This window comes from Chanodichthys erythropterus, chromosome 13 (genome assembly GCF_024489055.1).
Source record: "Chanodichthys erythropterus isolate Z2021 chromosome 13, ASM2448905v1, whole genome shotgun sequence".
Taxonomy (NCBI): domain Eukaryota; kingdom Metazoa; phylum Chordata; class Actinopteri; order Cypriniformes; family Xenocyprididae; genus Chanodichthys; species Chanodichthys erythropterus.
Genome location: NC_090233.1, coordinates 10,477,530 through 10,501,863, shown reverse-complemented (window position 1 = coordinate 10,501,863; position 24,334 = coordinate 10,477,530). Strand labels below are relative to the sequence as shown.

Genomic DNA, 24,334 nt, shown 5'->3' with positions numbered 1-24,334 from the left:
AGCAACCTTGATATGGATTGACCCCAAAGTCCCTTTAAGTGTTATTCAATAGTCTTTGTTGACCCTTAGCCAAAACAATGGTTTTATATTTGTGTACATCATAATGTATTTATTTTTCAATTTAAACTATTTAAATTTTTGCTGGATAGCATGCTTTTAGTGGTTATTTCCATGTGACAACATGCTCCGCTATTGGTCACCATGGCATGTGTATCACGGTAAAAATGTCTCAGTAGCTTTTTTGTAGACAAGATTTTGAAGTATATCTGAATTAAAAGTATGTGCTTCAAAAACAAACCTAAATGTGAGAAATATTCACTGGAATAAACTTATATATTTTGAACTTTATATATTTATGAACTTTACGATATATTAATACAAATATGTTTTATTTATTTAAATCTGAATGTATGCTTGCGAATTTTTTAGAAAGAAAAAAAAAAAAACGACGTTATACTGAGAAATATGTCCCATAGAGACATCATGGCATTTTGAAACGAAGATAATTCCAGAACAGCTCTGGAACATTCAACATTACTTTTCTCATCAACCTCATCGCTCGTTTCCTCAACAATCAACCGTTAATCCAATCAGAGACGGCAGCGCTGCTACTACGGTTGGAAAAGTAACACTTTCCAGTTCTACTTCTCATATGTCGCTTTCATTCGGTTGCCACGCATTTAGCACAGATTCGTACATTTGCTCCAGAATTTTCTGGAGGCTAATTTTGCTTCATAATTACAAAAATAATCTTTTATGAGATATTAATATGAATGAATGCACAAATTACAATACATAAGAAAGTGAGCCTACGAATAGTTTGTATAAAGTAATTTCCTTTCAATTGTGACATAACACGTTACGCGCACTCACTGACGGGGTTAAAGTAGAGTACCTGGCAACCCTTCTCCCGGCTACATTGATATAGGCAGAGAGGCGGAGCGACGCTAGTGTCTTGGTAGATTCTGGAACCTCATGCCCACGCGATGGAGAAAGTAAGTAACTTATATAGAACAGCCTGTATTATATATTATGAAGAAGACAATAGCTTTTTAAATCATCGTGCAAAATAAACTGTTAAAAGTGTTTTGCTTATTTTAAAGACGTAGTCAGTGTAGCTCAGTATAAACCGCATCAATGATAGTAAGGGCTAACGTTAGTTGGCTAACAACGCGTTAGCAGCTGAATATGTCACGCTGTGCTTTAACCTGCAATCTGTGCGAACGATTCGTCTGCAGTGGTTATCTTAAAGAAAATGATCATTATAAATACAGATGAGGTTCTGTGTGAGTAATGCAGGTTTATTCATCTGGTCGATCTCCTCCATCAGTTAGCAAGTTAGCCTAAGCTCATGTCAGATCTAGAGACTTCTGTGTGTGAAGGGCGGACCGTCACTTCATTCAGGTAACTTACTCGTGCTAAGACTAAACTATCTTTTATATTAAATTATTATTATATGGCTCTCCAATCAAAGTGTCCTTTAGAAATATTAATAGGATTGTGAGGTCTACATAATTCGGTACCAAAGAATCATAATTGGGCATGTCTTATTATAGGATTCTATCATAATAACACTAATTAAAATGAGTTGTTTTTATTGCACTTAAAGGATAGTTAAAAAAGTCCCGTTTATCCCGTAGTGTCTTTTTTTCTTTCCTTTCATTTCTTTTGGTATTATGCAATTCGTATGGGTCGCTATTAAATAATTTAAGCGAGAAAAAAAAGAAGACTTTAAGCAATGACTTTGCAGGGAGAAGTGTTGAAAAGTGCCTGAATGTAAGTTGTTGGCATCACCTGTCAGTGACGTTTATGTCAAATCTCGACAACAGATGCTACTGAACATCTCACACAATTCACTGTTTCTTAGAGCTTCCGTTTAAAACCACGGCAAACAAACGCAAATTCATGTAGGATCAGTTGTACAATCAATAAAGGATTGGTTCATGCAAAAATGAAACCCAAAATGGGATTTCCCAGCTGTTAATAAGTTCACACACAAGTCCACACGTCTTAGTAACTACTGGCTAGTTTGTAAGTATCTCTGTACTTTATTTGGTTGCACCATTTGTTCTTAAAGTCACCATAAAATAAATAATAATAATAATCAATTTACCTGTCACTCACATGAGATTAGGCATGTGACGGTATCAAATTTTCATGTTACGATTAATTGAAGCTTTTATCACGGTATACGGTATTATCACGATATTAAAATAAGTTGCAAAACCATTTTTGTCATAGTTTAACAGGTTTAAGAACTCTTTTTGTAATAAAACAAAAACAACTCTGACTGAAATTTTCAAACAGATTAAAATGCAAAAGAATTAGGCTATAAAGAACAACAGATAACACTTTTCTCTATTTAATGCATTAACTAAGATTGAGCAATAGCTACATTTGTTACAGAAAGTGTTATTTTTTGTTAATGTTAGTTTAGAAACACAACTGATCATTGTTAGTTTTATCTCAGGTCCATTAAATAAGTTATTTTGATTTTAGTAATGTTATTAAACAGTAACTAAGAAATTAACATTAATTAATAATAATTAATACTTAATAAGTATTTTTATTGTCAGTTTAATGATAATGAATTAACATGTTAACTAATAAAGCTGTATGTTTTCAAAGTTTTACTGAAAAATAACAAATAATCAGAACATTTCTAATCATTAGGGCATGTTGTAGTCCAGATTAAAATATAAAAATGTTTAGGTTTGAAAATAAATATCCTTTTAAGTCTTTTTTTAAGTAATCAGTATTTGGTGCTGTGATGAACAACACTGAGATTACAAAAAAAATGAATGGCTGTTTGAAGCATTTTAAAAACTTCACTAGCGCAGTTACTTTGCACGGTTTCCGTGGTAACCGCTGCACGCTGCTGTTCCATCAGCGCCCTCTGCTGTCAGAGAGTGAACGCGCACTTTCATTCAGCTCGTCTCCTTCACTCGTTCCGCCATGTGCTTCTCGTGCACGTTGGGATTGTTTACGTCTGAGCACGTGTCCTTTTGACGCAGAATACAGCGGTGTTGTGCATTTTATACGATTGATGGGTAAAGTATTCTTAATTGCCTTATAAAAAATTAATAATTGGTAATAAATTATTATTTACGGTATTCTGAAGTGCCGACGATTACAATATCGTGCATATTCATTATCGCGATTTATCGCATTACCGAATATCGGCACAAGTCTACATGAGATCGACCAATAGCGAACCGCAACAATCCAACGATCCAATCAGTTCCCGATGGACAAAATCAAGTCCCGCCCTACTTTTTTTTTCTCGTTTGAGAAGCAATTTCAAACAGATATACATTACAATAGTGAAGAAAACACTGATGCAACTTCTGTTTCATGGCAAGACGTAGCTAGTAGGTCGTAAGCTCTTCGTAAATTAGTCGCATTATAACATTGAATGATTTACCCTAGAAGTGTTGATGTCATGCATTTCAGTTTATCCTTGATTCTGAGCATTTTTACCTCGCATATCTAACAGTAAAATGTTTCCACTGAAATACAATACTAAAGTATTTTAAATGTGAATAACATTCAGAAACTGTATTTGAAATTAATAAGGATTAGTAAAGAAATACATTGACTGATTTTTAATTTAATTTTTTATTTTTTTTGCATTCACGTTTATAGTTAAAGTAAACAGACATGTTTAGAAACAACAAAAAAATAAAACTAAAAACAAAAATCTAATTGGATTCAAAATCTTAACAAAAACTATAATAGGTTTTATTGAAAATAGTGACATTCATTTACTAGTTGGTTATTAGCATGTATATTACTAGGATTTGGCTGTTTATTAGTTCTTATAAAGCACATATTAAAGGGATAGTTCACCCAAAAAATGAAAATTTTATGTTTATCTGCTTACCCCCAGGGCATCCAAGATGTAGGTGACTTTTTTTTTCTTCAGTCGAACGCAAATTATGATTTTTAACTGCAACCGCTGCCGTCTGTCAGTCAAATAATAGCAGTGATTGGGAACTTGAACAATAAGAGTTGAGAAAAACTTCCATAGACAAATCCTTATTAAACCCTGCAGATCGTGACGACACATTGATGTCCTAAGACACGAAACGATTGGTTTGTGCAAGAAACCGAACAGTATTTATATCATTTTTTACCTCTAATACACCACTATGTCCAACTTCGTTCAGCTTCCGGTTAATGAGGTCTGATCGCGCTCTGACAACGGAAGTGATGTCTCTCGCTCATTGAAGTATATGGGCGAGACATCACTGCCGTCAGCAGAGCGGGTTTTTTGACCTCACTAACAGGAAGCTGAACGAAGTTGGACATAGTGGTGTAAAAAATGATATAAATACTGTTAGTTGTCTCACACAAACCGATCGTTTTGTGTCTTAGGACATTGTGTCGTCACGAGCCGCAGGGTTTAATTTGGATTTGTCTAAGCAAGTTTTATTTACTGTTACAGTAGAAGTTCCCATCTACTGCTATTATTTGACTGACAGACGGCAGTGGTTGCAGTTAAAAATCATAATTTGCATTCGACTGAAGAAACAAATTCACCTACATCTTGGATATACTGGGGGTAAGCAGATAAACATCAAATTTTCATTTTTGGGTGAACTATCCCTTTAATGCCTTATTCTGCGTGACCATATTCTATATCCCTCAATCCTACCCAATACCTAAACTTAACAACTACCTTACTAACTAATAATAAGCAGTAATTAAGAGTTTGAGGCAAAAGTCATAGTTAATTGCTGGTAAGTATTGAGAATTGGACCCTAATTTAAAGTGTGACCAGTAAGTTATTCACAGTGCTCTCTTAAAATTTAAATATCAACATTATCATGTTTCTAAAGAAGTGAAGTCTGTCAGGTAAAATAAGTGCTTACAGATGCAATTCAGTCAACCTGCTGTTTTATTCCAGCTGTTACTCCTGGTCAGCGGCTTACATAAATATTTAGTTTATAAGTAGTGTTATGTTTCAAGTATAATGGTGCAAAATGTTTAGTATTGCGTAACTTTGTGCTCCTTTACGACAGAACTAGGCTAAGTTGCAACTTAAGCACAGCTGGTGCATCTGACCCGTTTCTTGTTGAATTAAATACTTAATGCTGCTGCTGTTCTTATCCTGACGTATTAAAAAACTTTATTAAATGTAAATTTTTACTTTTTGTCTATCTTTGTCACTAGGTATCACAACTGAAAGATCAAGGTAACAAAGCGCTGAGCGCAGGAAATGTTGATGAGGCGGTTAGGTGCTACACAGAGGCCCTGACATTAGACCCTTCCAACCATGTCCTCTTCAGCAACCGGTCTGCCGCCTATGCCAAGAAGGGCGATTATGACAATGCCCTGAAAGATGCCTGCCAAACAATAAAGATCAAGCCAGACTGGGGCAAGGTGAGTTGTTTTGTTTTTTTTTTGTCTTTTTTTTTTTTTTTTTGCCATTTCTACTTTTGTTCTCTTCTTCTTCCAGAGCCATTCTTCACTTTTCATGTGTTGTATTTTACCTTTTTTAAAGGGTTACTCAAGAAAAGCTGCTGCTTTGGAGTTTCTTGGGCGACTAGAGGATGCCAAAGCGACCTATCAGGAGGGCTTACGTCAAGAGCCGTCTAATCAGCAACTCAAGGAGGGACTTCAAAACATGGAAGCACGGTTAGCAGGTAAAGAATGTTTTCATGCTTGTGCCATGATTTTGGAAAAACTGCCACAAAGCCAGGGTTTTTCCTGCATTTAAAATATTTGTTTGATCATTTAATGTAATGTTAGCTGCTGTTCTGCAGTACTGGTACTCGATGATCTGCTTTAAAACACTCCTGTGAGTGTTTGTGTAAGTGCTCTGTGTAAGTGTCAAAGGTTTCTATTTGCAACCTGTTTTTGCAGACAATTACAGACATAGGCCTACCTGTTGAGCTTGTGAATGCAATGGCCAATCAGACGTGTTCAAGTTATTCAGAATCCACTTACTACCTTTTAAAACGGCTGAGTTTTTGTTCAGAGCGACTTCTGCAGGCTAGCGAATCCTTTCATCGTTAGTTGACTATAAGAGGCTTAGTCAACCAAAAATGTTGTTAGTCAGTTATTTGCAGAAAAAAAACACCTTGTGGCGAAGTCATGCAGTCCATGAGGGACAGATTGGGTCGGGTCCATGTGATAATTACATTATGTCTGTCAGGAAATCCAAACGTTCGCCTGTCATTTGTCGACCTCAAATATGGCTTATCACTTGAAACGTGTAAGTAGTAGCGTCTACTCTAACGTTAACCTAGATAAATGTGTGCTATTATTAGACGCATATCCAAGTGTTTGTGCGGAGTGTGAAAGCTGAAGTATAGCATGCTTTACTGCATGGCATAGAGGCGCTGGAGCGATTACTTGCATTTTTTCCTGATAACAGTGGAAAACTTAAAATACGCCATCATTTTTGGTCATACAGGCAAGAGTAATACATCATTCTTTCTACTTTTATTTATGTAAACTCACAATAACAAGAAAACATTATGCCTTTGTAAAAGAAAACAGGATGCGCTTTCTGCCGTCATAGTCTCTGTGAACTTGAGTGCGTCAAAAAAAAAACCCAAAACACCGTGTATAAATGCCTCACAAACATGAGAAATATATCTATAGGAAGCTTGAAATGACAAGCGATTGTCAACCAATTCAAGTAGAAAACAAATATTCTCAGATGATGTAATATGATCCGTATGAAACATGCATACTGGTACATCCACTTCCGTGGAAATCACGAGTCAGCATTGTTGGCTTAATCTCTGCAGCCGAAAACATGATCAATGAATTATTAAAATGTTTAGACTGTCTCCTTGCTGTTTTTTTTTTTTTTTTCACAAAACATTCATAATCATGTCGTTGTGCTGTGGCAAGCTTGATAGCTGATTAGTGTGTGTGTGTATATAATATATATAATATATATATATATATAATAATCTCACAGTAGTCAACATTTGAAGTGGATCAAAAAAGTTAATCAAAATTGTCCTAAGAACTAAGTTGTCCTAAGAGGAAAGTTTTAGGACAACTTTGAAAGGTTTTGATCCACTTCAAATGTTGACTACTATCTCACAGAAGTGAGTACACCCCTCACATTTTTGTAAATATATCTTTTCATGTGACACTGAAGAAATGACACTTATACAAGCTGTACACTCACTACTTTACATTGTACAACAGTGTAAATTTGCTGTCCCCTCAAAATAACTCAACACACAGCCAATAATGTCTAAACTGCTGGCCACAAAAGTGAGTACACCCCTAAGTAAAAATGTCCAAATTGGTCCCAAAGTGTCAATATTTTGTGTGGCCACCATTATTTTCCAGCACTGCCTTAATCCTCTTGGGCATGGAGTTCACCAGAGCTTCACAGGTTGCCACTGGAGTCCTCTTCCACTCCTCCATGATGACATCACGGAGCTGGTGGATGTTACAGACCTTGCGCTCCTCTACCTTCCGTTTGAGGATGCTCCACAGATGCTCAATAGGGTTTAGGTCTGGAGACATGCTTTAGCCTCAGTTTCTTTAGCAAGACAGTGGTCGTCTTGGAAGTGTGTTTGGGGTCGTTATCATGTTGGAACACTGCCCTGCGGCCCAGTCTCCGAAGGGAGGGGATCATGCTCTGCTCATTCATGGAACTGTCCCTCAATGAACTGAAGCTCCCCAGTGCCGGCAGCACTCATGCAGCCCCAGACCATGACACTCCCACCACCATGCTTGACTGTAGGCAAGACACACTTGTCTTTGTCCTCCTCACCTCGTTGCCGCCACACACACTTGACACCATCTGAGCCAAATAAGTTTATCTTGGTCTCATCAGACCACAGGACATGGTTTCAGTAATCCATGTCCTTAGTCTGCTGGTCTTCAAACTGTTAGTGGGCTTTCTTGTGCATCATCTTTAGAAGAGGCTTCCTTCTGGGACGACAGCCATGCAGACCAATTTGATGCATTGTGCGGTGTATGGTCTGAACACTGACAGGCTGACCCCCCCACCCCTTCAACCTCTGCAGCATTCATGCATCTAATTCCCAAACACAACCTCTGGATATGACGCTGAGCACATGCACTCAACTTCTTTGTCGACCATGGCGAGGCCTGTTCTGAGTGGAACCTGTCCTGTTAAACCGCTGTATGGTCTTGGCCACTGTGCTGCAGCTCAGTTTCAGGGTCTTGGTAATCTTATAGCCTACTCCATCTTTATGTAGAGCAACAACTCCTTTTTTCAGATCCTCAGAGAGTTCTTTGCCATGAGGTGCCATGTTGAACTTCCAGTGACCAGTATGAGAGAGTGAGAGCGATAACACCAAATTTAACAGACCTGCTCCCCATTCTCACCTGAGACCTTGAAACACTAATGAGTCACATGACACCGGGGAGAGAAAATGGCTAATTGGGCCCAATTTGGACATTTTCACTTAGGGGTGTACTCACTTTTGTGGCCAGCGATTTAGATATTATGGCTGTGTGTTGAGTTATTTTGAGGGGACAGCAAATTTACACTGTTATACAAGCTGTACACTCACTACTTTACACTGTAGCAAAGTGTCATTTCTTCACTGTTGCCACATGAAAAGATATAATAAAATATTTACAAAAATGTGAGGGGTGTACTCACTTCTGTGTGATACTGTGTGTGTGTGTGTATATCTCAAGGGCAGCCCTAATTATAACTAACAAAGTATAATCACAATATCAATAAGAGATCCGTTGCAGAGCATAGACAGCTTCATTGATTATAACAGGAGTTTTGCAAGAGTGCAGCTTTGTGTACCTCGCGTTGAACGGCTTCAGTATAATTGACAGCTTCAGTGATTATAATGTCTAATAATACATGTGTATATATTTTTCATACTGCTAACTACACATTGCAAAGTTTCTGGATTGACAACTGTATTTAAATGCGAGATTGAAGCTGATTCACATGGGTAAGGTACTTTGTACTGTGTGTGAATGACCGTGTTCGTCCGCCGTCACCGTAGACCACTTTTGACCAGGAAAAACTCTGAAAAACTGATTTCAACAACCTCCAACTGTGTTTTTTTCTTATTCAAGTCAAAATATTCACTCAGTCTGAATAAGCCTTAAAGCACATATACCATTGAAACTGGTGTACTTTAAGCCTCTTTGGGTCAAAAAAGCCTAATAGTTCCACAAATCCTTTTTTCCACCTAGTTTCCACCTGTACCAAAGTCTTTTTTTATTAGCTTTTTTTCTCGTAAGATTAAAAGGTTATTTGTAGCGTGTGGTGGAGCATGGCAAGAAATTCATTCTCAGATTTACTGTGATAACTGATGTTGTCTTGTACTTTTCAGAGAGGAAGATGATGAACCCATTTTCCATTCCCAACTTGTATGAAAAGCTGGAGGGTGACTCCCGAACCCGAGCGCTGCTGTCTGACCCCAGCTACAGGGAGCTGCTGGAGCAGCTCAGGAACAAGCCCTCGGAGCTTGGCACGTAGGTGCTTTCTGTGCCTTTCCGCTGCTCGCTTTCTTTGTCTCTTGTATAGTGGTCGATCATATATTGCATTATGGGATACAGTATCTCACACAGAGACCCTGTGTACTGCACACTTTGGCAAATATTGGATTATCTGATGTTATCTGGATATATAGAAAATTGTCATACTCTGCACATACCATGTTTTCCAGTAAATGTGAGTAGTATGTCCTTTCTAGCATATTCTAAGAATGTTATAATATCTAGTCATTTCTTTTTTCTTTTTTTTTTTTTTCTCAATTGTTTTGACCTGTAGGAAACTGCAGGACCCTCGTGTGATGACCACTCTCTCAGTGCTGCTGGGGCTGGATCTGTCTGGCATGGATGAAGATGAGGAACCGACTCCGCCCCCTCCCCCTAAACCCAAAGAGACAGCTCCGCCCCCTCCTAAAGAGGAAGACCTACCAGAGAACAAGAGAATGGTACTTTTTGTCAAAACATATGGTTTGGTGTAACATGTAGTACTCTGACTGAAGTGGCTTAATGCTCGTGTCTGACTCTGACCAGGCCTTAAAGGAGAAGGAGCTGGGAAACGCAGCGTATAAGAAGAAAGAGTTTGATACTGCACTGAAGCATTATGAAGAAGCTCTAAAGCATGATCCCACCAACATGACCTATCTGTCAAACCAAGCAGGTAAGAATTATACATATTAGAGACGTTGTGCAGTGGTTGAAGCTAGAGTGTGCAGTTTTGTAGAGGCTAGCAAAAGCAAGCTAGATTTGAAAGCACAAGATCCCACTCTCCCTTCAAATCGCTCTCCAAAGCCACGCCTCCTCCAAAATGCATTAACGTGCTTCGCTAGAGCAGAGTCTGCGAAGCGTCACGAGAGATGGTGTTAAATTACCTCATATCTCAAAGCACATACAATTACAATAATAAACGTAAACAATTGAAGACCTCTAACTTGTACAACCTGACTGCTGCAGATTGATTTCAGCATTGATGTTGATAAAAAATAAAATGAATCTAATATTTGGAAACACTTTAACAGTAAGGTCTTGTTAGTTAACATTAGTTAATTCATTAACTAACATTAACTAACAATGAGCAATAGATTTGTTGAAATGTATATTAATCTTTGTTAACATTGGTTAATAAAAAAATACAACTGTTCATTGTTTCTTAGTCCACAGTGTATTAACTAATGTTAAGAAATAGAACTTTTGATAATAAGAAAAGTTAATTATTAAGATTAATAAATGCTGTAGAAGTATTTTTCTTAGTGTAATGTTAACAAATGAAATCTTATTGTGAAGTGTTAGCTATATTTTATTTCAACTCTGCGTATTTCAGTTAATAAAACATTTAATAGTTTAATAGTTTGGTTTTAGTTAACAATAAACCTGATGTTGGCTTTACAAAACAATGTATAAGCAGCGCAGCAGAAGGCAAAAGCATGTTCTGTGAATGACCATTTAACCACTTAAAAACAACAGCGAGGTGCATAGCATCAAAATAAGAATGCATCCTTTGTGCTCATTATTGTGTTTGTTGACCCTTGCCCTTCCACTTAGCTTTGGTTCAAGTGTGTAAATAAAAGGTTTGGTGTTGAGTTTATTTTAAAGTCTAAAATGGGATAAAACCACCATAACTGCTCTCACAAACACACAACTGCTGTAAGTGGATACTTCTGATTCAGAATATTTGTTTTTGCTCTTTCAGCTGTACATTTTGAAAAGGGGGATTTTGATAAGTGCAGAGAGCTTTGTGAGAAGGCCATTGAGGTGGGCAGAGAGAACCGAGAAGACTACAGACAGATTGCCAAGTAAGTTGGTTTTTTGCAACAAAACTGAAAAATAAGTGCTAATTTATTTCTGGTTATGGCCTAATGTCGAAGTTGATTTCCATTAGAAGTGTAAACGTTTTATACATCAACTTTACATCAAGTACAAAATCTTTTTTCCTGTCCTTTTGCAGGGCATATGCCAGGATCGGTAACTCCTACTATAAGCAGGAGAAGTACAAAGAGGCGATCCAGTTCTTTAACAAGAGTTTGACGGAGCATCGCACACCTGACGTCCTCAAGAAATGCCAACAGGTCATTGAGATTTGTTGAAAAATTCATATAGATAACTTAATATATCTTTCCTGTTACTGTGGTGTCCTGGTCATAATGCACCTCAAAATTAAAGTGATGAAATCTTGCAGGCTGAGAAGTTTTTGAAGGAACAGGAGAAGCAAGCCTACATCAATCCAGATTTGGCTCTGGAAGAGAAAAACCAGGGCAATGATGCCTTCCAGAAGGGTGTGTATACAAACCAAATCCAGACATTGCTGTAACCTCACACAGGAGATTCCCATTTAAAAGTAAGATGTTTTGTAATGGTTAAGATTGTGATTTGAGTTGTTCTGTTGGTGTGTGTTGTGTAGGTGACTATCCTTTGGCCATGAAACATTACTCCGAGGCCATCAAGAGAAACCCTTACGATGCAAAACTCTTCAGCAACAGAGCTGCCTGCTACACCAAACTACTGGAATTCCAGCTGGCCCTAAAGGTACGATCATACATCAGGGCTCCAGGCTAACATTGAAGAGCAGTGGCACCGGTGCCACTAATTTTACAGATGGTGGCACTAGCAGCTGATTTGGTAACCCCGCACATATAATATCAATAATATTACATGCTTTGTTTCTTAGAAATGCACATTTGACAGTAGCTTGAGCTAGTTGGTATTTAGATACAAATTTATTTTCATTAACAAAATCGGTAACGCCTGTAAAAACCTCATTTATATAAAGTAAAACTTAAATATTCTGACTGTACGAGTTACTAAAATGAACCAAGACTCTACTCTTACTAAAATGAACCATTGGTCTCATACGTTTGTAGATCACGATAAACCACATTTAAAACCACACATAGCACCTCATTACAATGGCAAAAAATGTAGGGCTGCACAATTTATCCCAGGATACAAAACATAACATTGAACTTAAACTCAATTATTGCTTAAACGCGATTCTTAGTGCAATTATGAATTCACAAAGGCTACGATTTGTTTATTTATTTTTTTATGCGTAGCTTGTCAATGAATTATGGCTCCAACATGTCAAACATCTTTCCAGACATGAGAAGCATTTATTAACATCTTATGTTAATCATGTTTTTACTCCAAACTCACTTCATAACTACAGTTGAGCATCCTTCTGTGAGATGTGGCTTCTTACACAGAATAAGGCAGTCGTGTGTTTTAGTCATGTTTAATTAAAGTGTTTCAATCTTCTGTTTATTCAGATATAGCGATATGACGCGTGATATCTACTTTTGTGGCAGGGCATATTTAGAGAGTTTCTGCGCAAGAGCTTTCAGATGGAGATGCATTTACTACTGATCACAGTGCCGTACAACTCATAAAATAATCACAGCCTTTGCCAAATCGCGTGCGGTTTAATTGTGATATATTGTACAGCCCTAGTAAAAAGTAACTATGGTTTCTGTTGTATTTAAGAAAAAAAGGTAGCCTTGGGTCATTTAGTATAAATATAAATGCACAAACGGCTATAGCTTAATAACAAAAATACTGTAATTATATTTCATTTCACCTTTAATACATGTAACACGTTAAAAATTCTATATAAATATCACACATTTCTGCCACAATACCATGGATACAGGTGATTTTTGTGGATTTAAAAAAGCCTTCAAACTGGATCGTTGTGGCACAATGTTTCTACTGGTTTCTGTATCAGGGTTGTTGAGAGAGTCTACTTTTTAAATCACAAGACATCAGTGGTTTGTATCTGAGAACTCTGCGCCAAACTTAAAGGCTTCTTGTTGGTTCTCACAACACTGTTTAATGGTCACGTGATCAAGACCAGTAAGCAGCTAAATGCATTTGCTCTGTATTTTGGGCCGAGCTGATAAATGGTCCTTGTGGCACGGTTCAAATGAGTAGCTCTGTTTCGTTCCTCTTTGGTGCGCTTACCAGTTAGTCAAATTGGTAGTGGCACCAGTGCAACCTCTAACAAAATTGTCACACCGGCAGGAAAAAAGGTAGCAAAATGCAACCATTTAGTTGTGTCAGGCCTCTAGACTACATGCACGTACACACACAAACACAGTGGTTCTTTGAAATGCATATGGTAGGACACCAATTGTGTGGTGGCATGATGATACACCAGATCACATTTTGAGATTTGGTCACATGTTACATACAGGGAGTGTGAGAGCATCTGCTGAATCCTTCCTCCTTTTACCTTGGGGCACCAGCTAAGGAATTTCACCTTAACTGTAAGGGTGTAACGATACTCTCATGTCACAATTTGATAGAAATCAGTATCCTCTATCGTGAGTTCAGTATCATAACACAATATTTTAAGCCAAAATATAGTTTAGTTTATTATTAAAATCATATTATTATTTTGACCGGTCCTAAAACGGCGGGTTTTATGACACTTTATGCTGCGTTCACACAATATCCTTATTACAGTAGTCTCGATGCCAAGATGTGACGTTACATTCAGAGCTCAGACTGGGAATTATGCATTTCTTTGGCAACATTAACATTATATTTGGCCTAAATGAATCTGCGCCAGTCAGGTGGTACAACGGTCACGTCGTACAAGTAGGAGCTCTCAGGAACTTCCATCTTACAAGCTGTAATTACAAGCTCTACGAGAAAGTGACAGCTTTTTACAAGTTAAAATCTCGTAATTATGGTAATTTATTTATTTTTTATTAAAATGCAACTTTAATAGCATTACCCATAACAGTCAATAACAAGGGGGGAAAATTATAGAATTATTGAGATCGACTAGTTGTTGACTAGTTTACCATTCTGTTAACCATCAACTCTTGGTCTTTTTATCAGGACTGTGAGGAGTGCATCAAACTGGACCCTAACTTCAGTAAGTGTTTATACATTTTGTTTGCTCTACTTCTCTGTGACAATAAGTTAATGTTTCCTGCAAAAACCTTTTACACTATCACTCTGACTTTATTTAGTTAAGGGTTACACACGCAAGGGAGCAGCACTGGAGGCTATGAAGGACTTCTCAAAAGCAATGGATGTGTACCAGAAAGCTCTAGAGCTCGATTCCAACTCAAAGGTATGCATGACCTGCTCTTTGATGGCATAACTAATGCATCTCTGAGCTTTTTAGGAGGATTGTGCTGGTGAAGATGGCTCCACACAACTAACATTATATTTCTCTTTCTGTCTCTACAGGAGGCCACAGAGGGTCTGCAACGCTGTATGGTGAGCCAAGCAACACGTAACGACAGTCCAGAGGATGTGAAACGGAGGGCCATGGCTGACCCAGAGGTGCAGCAGATCATGAGTGATCCTGCCATGCGCATGATCTTAGAGCAGATGCAGAAAGACCCACAGGCCCTCAGCGAGTAAGACACGCATCAAATATTTTATCATTTTTAATTTATTTATTTTCAGCATTTTACAATTGAGCTGGGTGTATCAGATTAGTGAGAAGCATAAAATGTGTAGTGTGGAGAAGGGAGAGCATTGATAAACCTCGATTTTTAAAATATAAACGGGTGAATCTCAAAACAAATTTGTTTAAAATAAAAAGTCTATGCAGAATTTCCCTTTTTTGGGCTGTAAATTTAAAGGTAGAAATATAACAGTACTACCATAATTTAAGTATGCAACATGAAAATAATCCAGCATCACTGTTATGACAATTAGGGATAAAACTTAATTGGCATGAGAATGTCAAATGTAAAAAAAAAAAAAAACCTAATTATACAACAATGGGCTTCCTTTTTAAGCAAAAAAAAAAAATGTATATACAGTGTATACCAATGAAACATTACATTATGACCACCTATCTAATAACCTGTAGGACCTCCTTAAGCCCGCAAAACAGCAGCAACACAGCAAGGCATTGATTTGATGAGGTGGTGATAGGTCACCTGGGGTATCTGTATGGAAGTAAAATAATGCCAAATGTTTTTGAAATAAAAAGCTTGTTGAATTGCACTATTTGAAAAAAATATGCATTACATTAGCTGTACTTGCATTTAGATGCACTGTATTTTTAAGGCTTGCATTTTTATGGGCTGAAATTCAACATGGTCGTATATTTAGGCTGTGAATATTTCAATTAAAAATATTTCACACACATTTTCATTATTAAAAATTCAATAATTCATATTCACCTTTTAGATTTCACTTCCAAAATATTCATTCATGTTTAAAAATACAACCTATAAAATTCAACTAGCAATTTTCAGTCCATTTTATTTCGCTTTACAAATTCGCTTCCACAAATTCAGTGGCTCAAATTCGGCAGAAAATTCAACATTTCACATCCGGGAACTGCAGGAAGAGCAGTAGAGTGCCGATGCATCATCTCTATCTGCTGTTAGTCTTCTTCACCAGCAGGTGCCGCTAGCGGCTGTTTAGGAAGACCAAAGCAACGCTAGTAAATCATTCATTCATAAAAACGGATTTACAGAATTAGAGCAAGCGGTAAGTGAATGTGTGATGATTATCAGGGCCAGTATAAATGCAGAAAAGCTGATAAAGACACAAAAGCTGCATTTATGTTTAATTCAGTGTATTTACGCTTACTTTCCCAGTGTAGCTACAGCTTTCTCTCCAGTGAACAAGATAACGTTATTGCCCGATGCTGGTGTATAGATCAAACGTTAAATCTGAGATAGACATATATTTCTCTCTGTTGTTTAGTTTCCTTAACTTTATATCGCAGCGCTGTGTTGTAATACTAGGGCTTCCCTCATCCGTCATAGCTGCCATCAGGACATATAAACTCTTAACACAGCTTAATGGACTCGTACAGTGATATAAAAGACCAAACTCGCACCTCATTTGTGATGTAGGTTAGACTATATAGGCTCCAAGAAAGCAGATACTGGCATTAAGTTGATTTGACGCTGAACGTTTGATTATGATATTCGCAAATTTAGGGACTGTCTCTAAAGTTACAACATTATGTATTAACGTTTCTACCTTCAATAGCATTTAAAGAGAATGACTTAGTCACAAAACCAACTGTAAATTGTTCATCTAGGTGTCAGGTATAATGCAAACCTTTTAGATTTTTGATGGTTATTAAAATAAAAGGTAACACTTTATATTAAATAGTTGATATGAACGAACAATGAACTGCACTTCTACAGCACTTACTAATCTTTGTTAAAGTTAATTCCAGCATTTACTAATACATTATTAAAATCAAGAGTTGTATTTGTCAACTTTAGTTAATGCACAGTGAAGTAACATGAACAATGAACTGCTGTATTTTTATTAACGTTAACAAAGATTAACAAATACAACAACAAATGTGTTGCTCATGGATAGTTCACATTAGTTAATACATTATGAACCTTACTGTAAAGTGTTTCCAAATAAACTGTCAAGTAATATGTAAAGATTGCTATGTATTTCACTACTGTATTGGATCATACAAAAAAATGCCATAATTTAAAGCTCAATAGCATATGATGAGAATGATTTAGTCACCAAAACTACCTGTGAAGTGTTCATCTATAGGTGCCAGGTCGAAGAGTGATGCACCCTTCTCTCTCTCTCTCTCTCTCTCTCTCTCTCTCTCTCTCTCTCTCTCTCTCTCTCTCTCTCTCTCTCTCTCTTTCTCTTTCTCTTTCTCTTTCTCTCTCTCTCTTTCTCTCTCTCTCTTTCTCTCTCTCTCTCACACACACACACACACACACACACACACACACACACACTCAACTCAAAGTACATGCACATATACTTTTTCTTTTTTTTACACATTCATCACACAATTAGTTCTACTTAGTTAATTTTATTTCTAAATTTAATTTAAAATTTGTATAAGCAGGATAATCTATGATCAGGTAAAATAAAAAATGAACAAAGTAAAAAAAAAATTGTGTGATGAACGTGTAAAAAAAAAAAAAAAGAAATAGTATATATGCATGTACTTTGAGTGGGGTGTGTTTGAATATGTATATGTGCATGTGTGTCTACAAGAGTTTGGTAGAAGGTAGAAACGTGAATACAGAATGTCGTAACTTTAGAGACGGTCCCTAAATTTGCGAATATCATAATCAAACGTTCAGCGTCAAATCAACTTTATGCCAGTATCTGCTTTCTTGGAGCCTATATAGTCTAACCTACATCACAAATGAGGTGCGAGTTTGGTCTTTTATATCACTGTACGAGTCCATTAAGCTGTGTTAAGAGTTTATATGTCCTGATGGCAGCTATGACGGATGAGGGAAGCCCTAGTATTACAACACAGCGCTGCGATACAAAGTTAAGGAAACTAAACAACAGAGAGAAATATCTCAGATTTAACGTTTGATCTATACACCAGCATCGGGCAATAACGTTATCTTGTTCACTGTAGAGAAAACTGTAGCTACACAGGGAAAGTAAGCGTAAAGACACTGAATTAAACATAAATGCAGCTTTTGTGTCTTTATCAGCTTTTCTGCATTTATACTGGCCCTGATAATCATCACACATTCACTTACCGCTTGCTCTAATTCTGTAAATCCGTTTTTATGAATGAATGATTTACTAGCGTTGCTTTGGTCTTCCTAAACAGCCGCTAGCGGCACCTGCTGGTGAAGAAGACTAACAGCAGATAGAGATGATGCATCGGCACTCTACTGCTCTTCCTGCAGTTCCCGGATGTGAAATGTTGAATTTTCTGCCGAATTTGAGCCACTGAATTTGTGGAAGCGAATTTGTAAAGTGAAATAAAATGGACTGAAAATTGCTAGTCGAATTTTATAGGTTGTATTTTTAAACAGAATAAATATCTTGGAAGTGAAATTTGAAATGTGAATATGAATTATTTAATTTTTGATAATGAAAATGTGTGTGAAATATTTTTAATTGAAATATTCACAGCTTAAATATACGACTGTGTTGAATTTCATCCCATAAAAATGCAAGCCTTAAAAATACAGTGCATCTAAATGTAAGTACAGCTAATGTAATGCATTTTTTTTTTTCAGTTAGAGCAATTCAACAAGCTTTTTATTTCAAAAACATTTGGCATTAATTTACTTCCATATATCTGGTACCATAATTGGCAGCAGGTCATCCAGTTTCCATACTTTGCGGGGTGGTGGTAATGTAGTGCGACCCTGCTTTTCCAAGTCAAACCGCAAATGTTCGATTGGGTTCATGTTAGGCCAAGGCATTAACAGAAATTCACCATCATCACCTCAAACCACTCCTTGACTATTCTGGCAGTGTGGCATGGCACATATCTTGTTGGTAATGGCCATCACCGGCAGGGAACACAGTTGCCATGAATGGGTGCATTTGGTCCGTAACAATGTTCAATGTACAAATGAAACCTGATAGCTGTCAGGATTGTGCTGTTGGGATAATGGGGCCTAAAGTGTCCCAAGAAAACATTGCCCACAGCAAAACATCACCCACAGCATAACACCGCCGCCAGCCTGTGTCCACCCAACAGTGCATCCAGGTGCTATGTCCTCTGTTGGTAATTGGCATATCCACACTTAGCCTTCGCATGATGGACCAGGAATCTTGATTCATCAAATCAGGCCACTTTCTTCCAATCATCCACAGGCCGAGCTCTATAATTTGGGCCAATTTCATGCGTTGTTGGCGATTGCATCTGGTTAGCACGAGGACCCGGCTGGGGGTCCATACGCAGAAGTCTGCGATGAACTGTGTGCTGTGACTCATTGTCCTGGTCACCACTGTTGCAGCTGCTTGTGATTTGTCGCACTGTGGCCCTGCGGTCAATGTGAACGATGCACGACAGTCTCTGCTTCCCTCTGGCATCAATGAGATGCGAACAACACACGGCTGAATGACGGTTTGTCGTTTGGCCATACGTGCCATACATACTCTATACAGCAGCATGTGAACAACCTACAAGGCACACTGTTTCCAAGATCAAAGTTCCGGGGCGCCGTGCCATCACAATTTGTCCTTTATCAAAGTCAGATAACTTGGCAGCTTTTCCTATTCTAACACCGAACACTCTACTAACCAAAATCCGGTCCTCGGGTGGTGTATATATATACTGCTCTGTGAACTGCACCTGTGGTACCGTTTGGTTGCCAGGCGTGCTCATTGCTCTGAGCTGGGGTTGGTCATAATGTAATGGCTCATCGGGGTATATAATATAATATAATATAATATAATATAATATAATATAATATAATATAATATAATATAATATAATATAATATAATATAATATAATATAATATAATATAATATAATATAATAGGTGTGTATATGTGTAAGTATTATTTTTTTATATATATATAATTATAATATAATATACATTTTAAAATGTATTTCTTCTTCAATCTCTTCTCTGTCCATCCAGTCATCTAAAGAACCCTGTCATCGCTCAGAAAATTCAGAAACTGATAGATGTTGGGCTAATAGCTATTCGGTGATCCAAGGAACCAGAGGAAAACCAGGACATTATTCATCTACAGAAAAACAACAGAAGAATACGAAGGATGGCGGCATTCCAAACAAATTATTTACTTCGCCAAATTTAACAGGCACTCTAACCCTTCTCCTCCCACTCTTCCCAAACAGGAATGTATTTTTTTTTTAAGCCTTAATTGGATTGAAAATCAACACAATTGGTCTTCCCTCCACACTATATTGACCAGTGTCAGTTGTACAAGTCATGGTTTTCATGCATTTCAGTGTTCATGGAATGAAAAGATCTAGCCTTAGTGACACCAGAGTGTTAAAAGAGGTTTTGAGCCTTCATATTAAAAGCATTTTTATTATTGCCTTTTTCTCCCCCTTTTTTTTTTTTTTTTTTTTCTTTCTTAATATAATTTCGTAATGTTTAAATGCAGATGTTACTCTGAATCTGTCCTCTTACGATTTTTGTACGTGGGGGTTTTGTTGTTTTCCCTGCATTGGAGGAGAAGTGGGGAGGGGAGTGATATGACATTAGCTTGCCATCAGTGATTTATTTTCACATAGTAGGCCTGTTAGAAATCTGTCTGTCTCTGAATCTGAATGCTTTGCTATTGTACTATATAAATGCACTTCTATTTGTGAGGGAGAGGTTCATAGCTCAGTGGGCTTGTTTAAGCTCAGTTGCCTCCCACCTGTTTTGCTTCAGTTCATACTTTGCGATCGATTAACTGACTGTGATTTCAGCATCACCATATTGAAATGCAACATCAGTTTAATAAAGTTCTGGATCCATGAAGTCGTGTGATGTTTGTAACTCAGCATTCATTCAATGTGTTGTCATTATTTCTGTAGTATGCGTATTGTGCATATCTGTGAACTTTGTTCAAATACTGAGCCAAAACATCATGGGCCACCTGCTTAATATGCTATTGGTCCTCTGCATGCTGCCAACTGACCCGCCGAGGCATGGACTCTACAAAACCCCTGGAAGTGTCCTGTGATATTTGGCACCAAGATGATAGCAGCATATCCTTTAAGTCCTGTAGGTTGTGAGGTGGAGCTCTGAGGATTGAACTAGTTGGTCCAGCACATCCCAGATGCTTAACTTGATTGAGTTTTGAGAAATTTGGAGGCCAGAGCAACACCTTGAATTCTTCATCATGTTCCTCAAATCGTTCCCGAACAATGTTTGCAGTGTGAGTTATCCATCTGAAAGAGGCCTCTTCCACCAGGGAACACCATGAAGGGATGTACCTGGTTGTGTTTAAGTGCTTGGCACGTGTCAAATTTACATCCACATTAATGGCCCAGGGTTTTCCAGCAGAACATTGCCCAGAGCATGTCCACGGTTTGCAGTTAGTGAACACAAAAACCTAATGAGTGTGCACTAAATTGGATGTGTTAAATACAGAGGATAAATTCTGAGTATAGGTTACCATGGCCTTCACATGTCAGTTTCCCCTTTCATTGTCAATGTTCAAGTATATCTGCACCGAATGGAGGGAAAAAAGGGTATAATGAAGCATGAAGCATCAGTGCAGACCATGAAGGAGGTCCAAGACTTTTGGGAAAAGGCCCACATTCCCTTTAGGCCTTTTCAGCACACAGTGAAGAAGTTCGAAGACCTTGTAGGAAAATGGGAGGCCTTGAAGAAGAACCAGAGGTGAAGGAGTGAAACGCACCAGAAAAACAGAAGAATCTCAGATCATCATAAATATCTAGATCAGATCTCAATTTTGTTCTAAATTCACTTTCTTTACAGTACAGAAATTTCAGATTTTACGTCTGCAAGAACTTATATGTCGATATATCGGACTGTCATCATGATCTCGATCAGATCGCAATTTTTCAAAGATCAGTTCTCATCGGCAGCATTGTAATTTGACATTTTAATACTAACACTTACGTGTTCTCGTTTTAAAAAACGAATTCAGCCTTTACTAATGGTCTTGTATAATTATTAATTATATGCTTTTATGGTCATTAAGACAGAATTTCAATTTTGCTGAGCACACCCTAAACGTACTCCAATCTCAGTGAAGTTTGGTGTGATTCCATATCTCATGAAGGAGAGAGTTGACTGGGCGGGTGAGAGCAAAAGATTTCAAAAGTCCGAAAATAAGGGCCACGTGATGCTTTGTCATTTTTTTTTTCAACAAGGGGGTGCCATCCCTCCTCAAATCGAGCCGTGCTTGTGGGTGTTTTTTTTGTACTATTTAGTGGTAGTACTAATGTGCAAGACTGTAAACTATCACCATTACAGGTGTAAGTTTTGTTGTTGTTCTTAATGGAGTGGGACCATCCTGGTATACCAGCTGGGTCAACCTGCATCAGAGACCTAATGAAAAATACAGTAAAGACCGTAATGTTGTGAAATGTTACTTCAATGTAAAATAACTTTTTACTATAACTTACTAAACTATAACTTAATGTACTATAATAACTTTTTTTAGATTTGATATTTTAAAATGTAATTTATTTTTGAATTATTAATCATTACTCCAGTCTCAGGATTACATTTTTAGTATATTTTTTTATCCAAAAAACAACAACAAAAAAACTTGGTGACTTGGTTACTACTACTTTCAAAAACGTTACAAAATCTTAAAGGGTTAGTCCACCCAAAAATGAAAATTCTGTCATTTATTACTCACCCTCGTGCCTTTCCACACCCGTAAGACCTTCGTTCATCTTCAGAACACAAACTAACATATTTTTGTTGAAATCCGATGGCTCAGTGAGGCCTATATAGCCAACAATGACATTTCCTCCCTCAAGATCCATTAATGTACTAAAAACACATCTAAATCAGTTCATGTGAGTACAGTGGTTCAATATTAATATTATAAAGCGACGAGAATATTTTTGGTGCGCCAAAAAAAACAAAACAAACCAAAAAAATGACTTATTTAGTGATGGCTGATTTCAAAACACTGCTTCATGAAGATTCGGAGCAATGAATCAGCGTATCGAATCATGATTTGGATCGCGTGTCAAACCGCCAAACTGCTGAAATCACGTGACTTTGGCGCTCCGAACTGTTGATTTGACACAAAAGATTCATAATGCTCCAAAGCTTCCTGAAGCAGTATTTTGAAAATGGCCATCACTAAAGTTATTTTATTTAATTTTTTGTGGACCAAAGATATTCTCGTCACTTTATAATATTATTGAACCACATGAAGCGATTTAAATATGTTTTTAGTAGCCTACATTTATGGATCTTGAGAGAGGAAATGTTGCTTCCTTCATTTCAACAAAAATATCTCAATTTGCGTTCCGAAGGTCTTACGGTTGTGAAACGACGTACATGAGCGTGAGTAATAAATGAGAGAATTTTCATTTTTGACTATTTAACTATTCTAAACTTTTGACCGGTAGAAACCAGCAAAACAGGTAAAAGCAGCATATTGTGGGCAATCCAGGCATTAGTTTACCTAAAAAAAGGAAATATTCTGACTGTAGAACAACGCTTCACAGGCACTTTGAATTTTAAATTACATTTAGGATAATTAAAGCTATGAAGGTTAAGTAGTTCTTTAATAAATGACACTATAATAATGATTTACATTTTAGAGCTGTCGGGACGGATTTCGCGGGAAATTGCTAGAGATGACAGTCGCCTGCGCGTGTCAAATCATATCCATACACGGAGAAAAGTACCTGAAGGTTTGTTGTCAGAACTAGTAAGAAAACGAATCATTCACGGCAAACCTCCAGGGAATCTGAGAGTTAAAATAGAAAAAAAAAGAAAAAAAAAAATCGAAACATATTCATCCACAAAGGAAGCAGAGCCGAAGCACAACCAAAACAATGTTCTAATGCAAGTTTTAATTTTTACCGCCAGAAGCCAATTATTTTGTAGCTTTAAAGGTACAGTATTTTTAAAACCTTTTGCTGGATCTTATTCGTCTTCCTGAACAATTTATGCTACAATAGTGGTGTTTTTTATAGCTATTTACATGGTTCAAATCATTTTTTTATTAATTATTTTATTAGATTGCAAAACAGTCAAGTCATCTAAACTTTCAAGCAGAAGAAATGGTGCACATTCAAAGTGAAGCCAACATATCTGATCATCTATTTTTATTGCAGTGCTTCAAAATCTACCCAGCAGGGAGCACTATATACTAGTTACCAGCATACTAGAACTGCTGCTATATAAGTGTAGTAATCTTAAGAAAAGTCAAATTTATTCAACTTTGAGAGAGCAGAAGTTTTCAAGATCCCACTGACAGCCATGTAATCGTTAACACTTTACAATAAGGTCTCATTTGTTAACTAATGTTAACACATACAACTTTTGATCTTGAAATGTATTGGTAAATGTTGAGATTAGCATTAACTAAGAATAATAAATGCTCTAGAAGTAATGTTTGTTGTTAGTTCTAATGTAGTTAACAAATGAAACCTTATTGTAAAGTGTTACCATTATATCAATATGAGTACGAGTGCAGAAGGGAGACTAATAATTGGCTTTGTTTCATTTC

At 37.2% G+C, this 24,334-nt stretch overlaps 1 protein-coding gene across 1 annotated transcript; it reads left to right on the top strand.

Moving 5' to 3' along the window:
* The first annotated feature begins 917 nt into the window (after positions 1 to 917).
* Positions 918 to 20,640, top strand: stip1 (stress-induced phosphoprotein 1). Its single transcript, XM_067406364.1, has 14 exons — positions 918 to 995; positions 5,176 to 5,385; positions 5,507 to 5,648; positions 9,309 to 9,450; positions 9,749 to 9,914; positions 10,000 to 10,126; positions 11,156 to 11,258; positions 11,411 to 11,531; positions 11,642 to 11,738; positions 11,864 to 11,988; positions 14,305 to 14,341; positions 14,439 to 14,542; positions 14,662 to 14,834; positions 19,786 to 20,640. Exons 1-14 carry the CDS (start codon positions 987 to 989, stop codon positions 19,856 to 19,858), a joined length of 1,629 nt encoding a protein of 542 aa, XP_067262465.1. The 5' UTR covers positions 918 to 986; the 3' UTR covers positions 19,859 to 20,640.
* Positions 20,641 to 24,334: the final 3,694 nt, after the last annotated feature.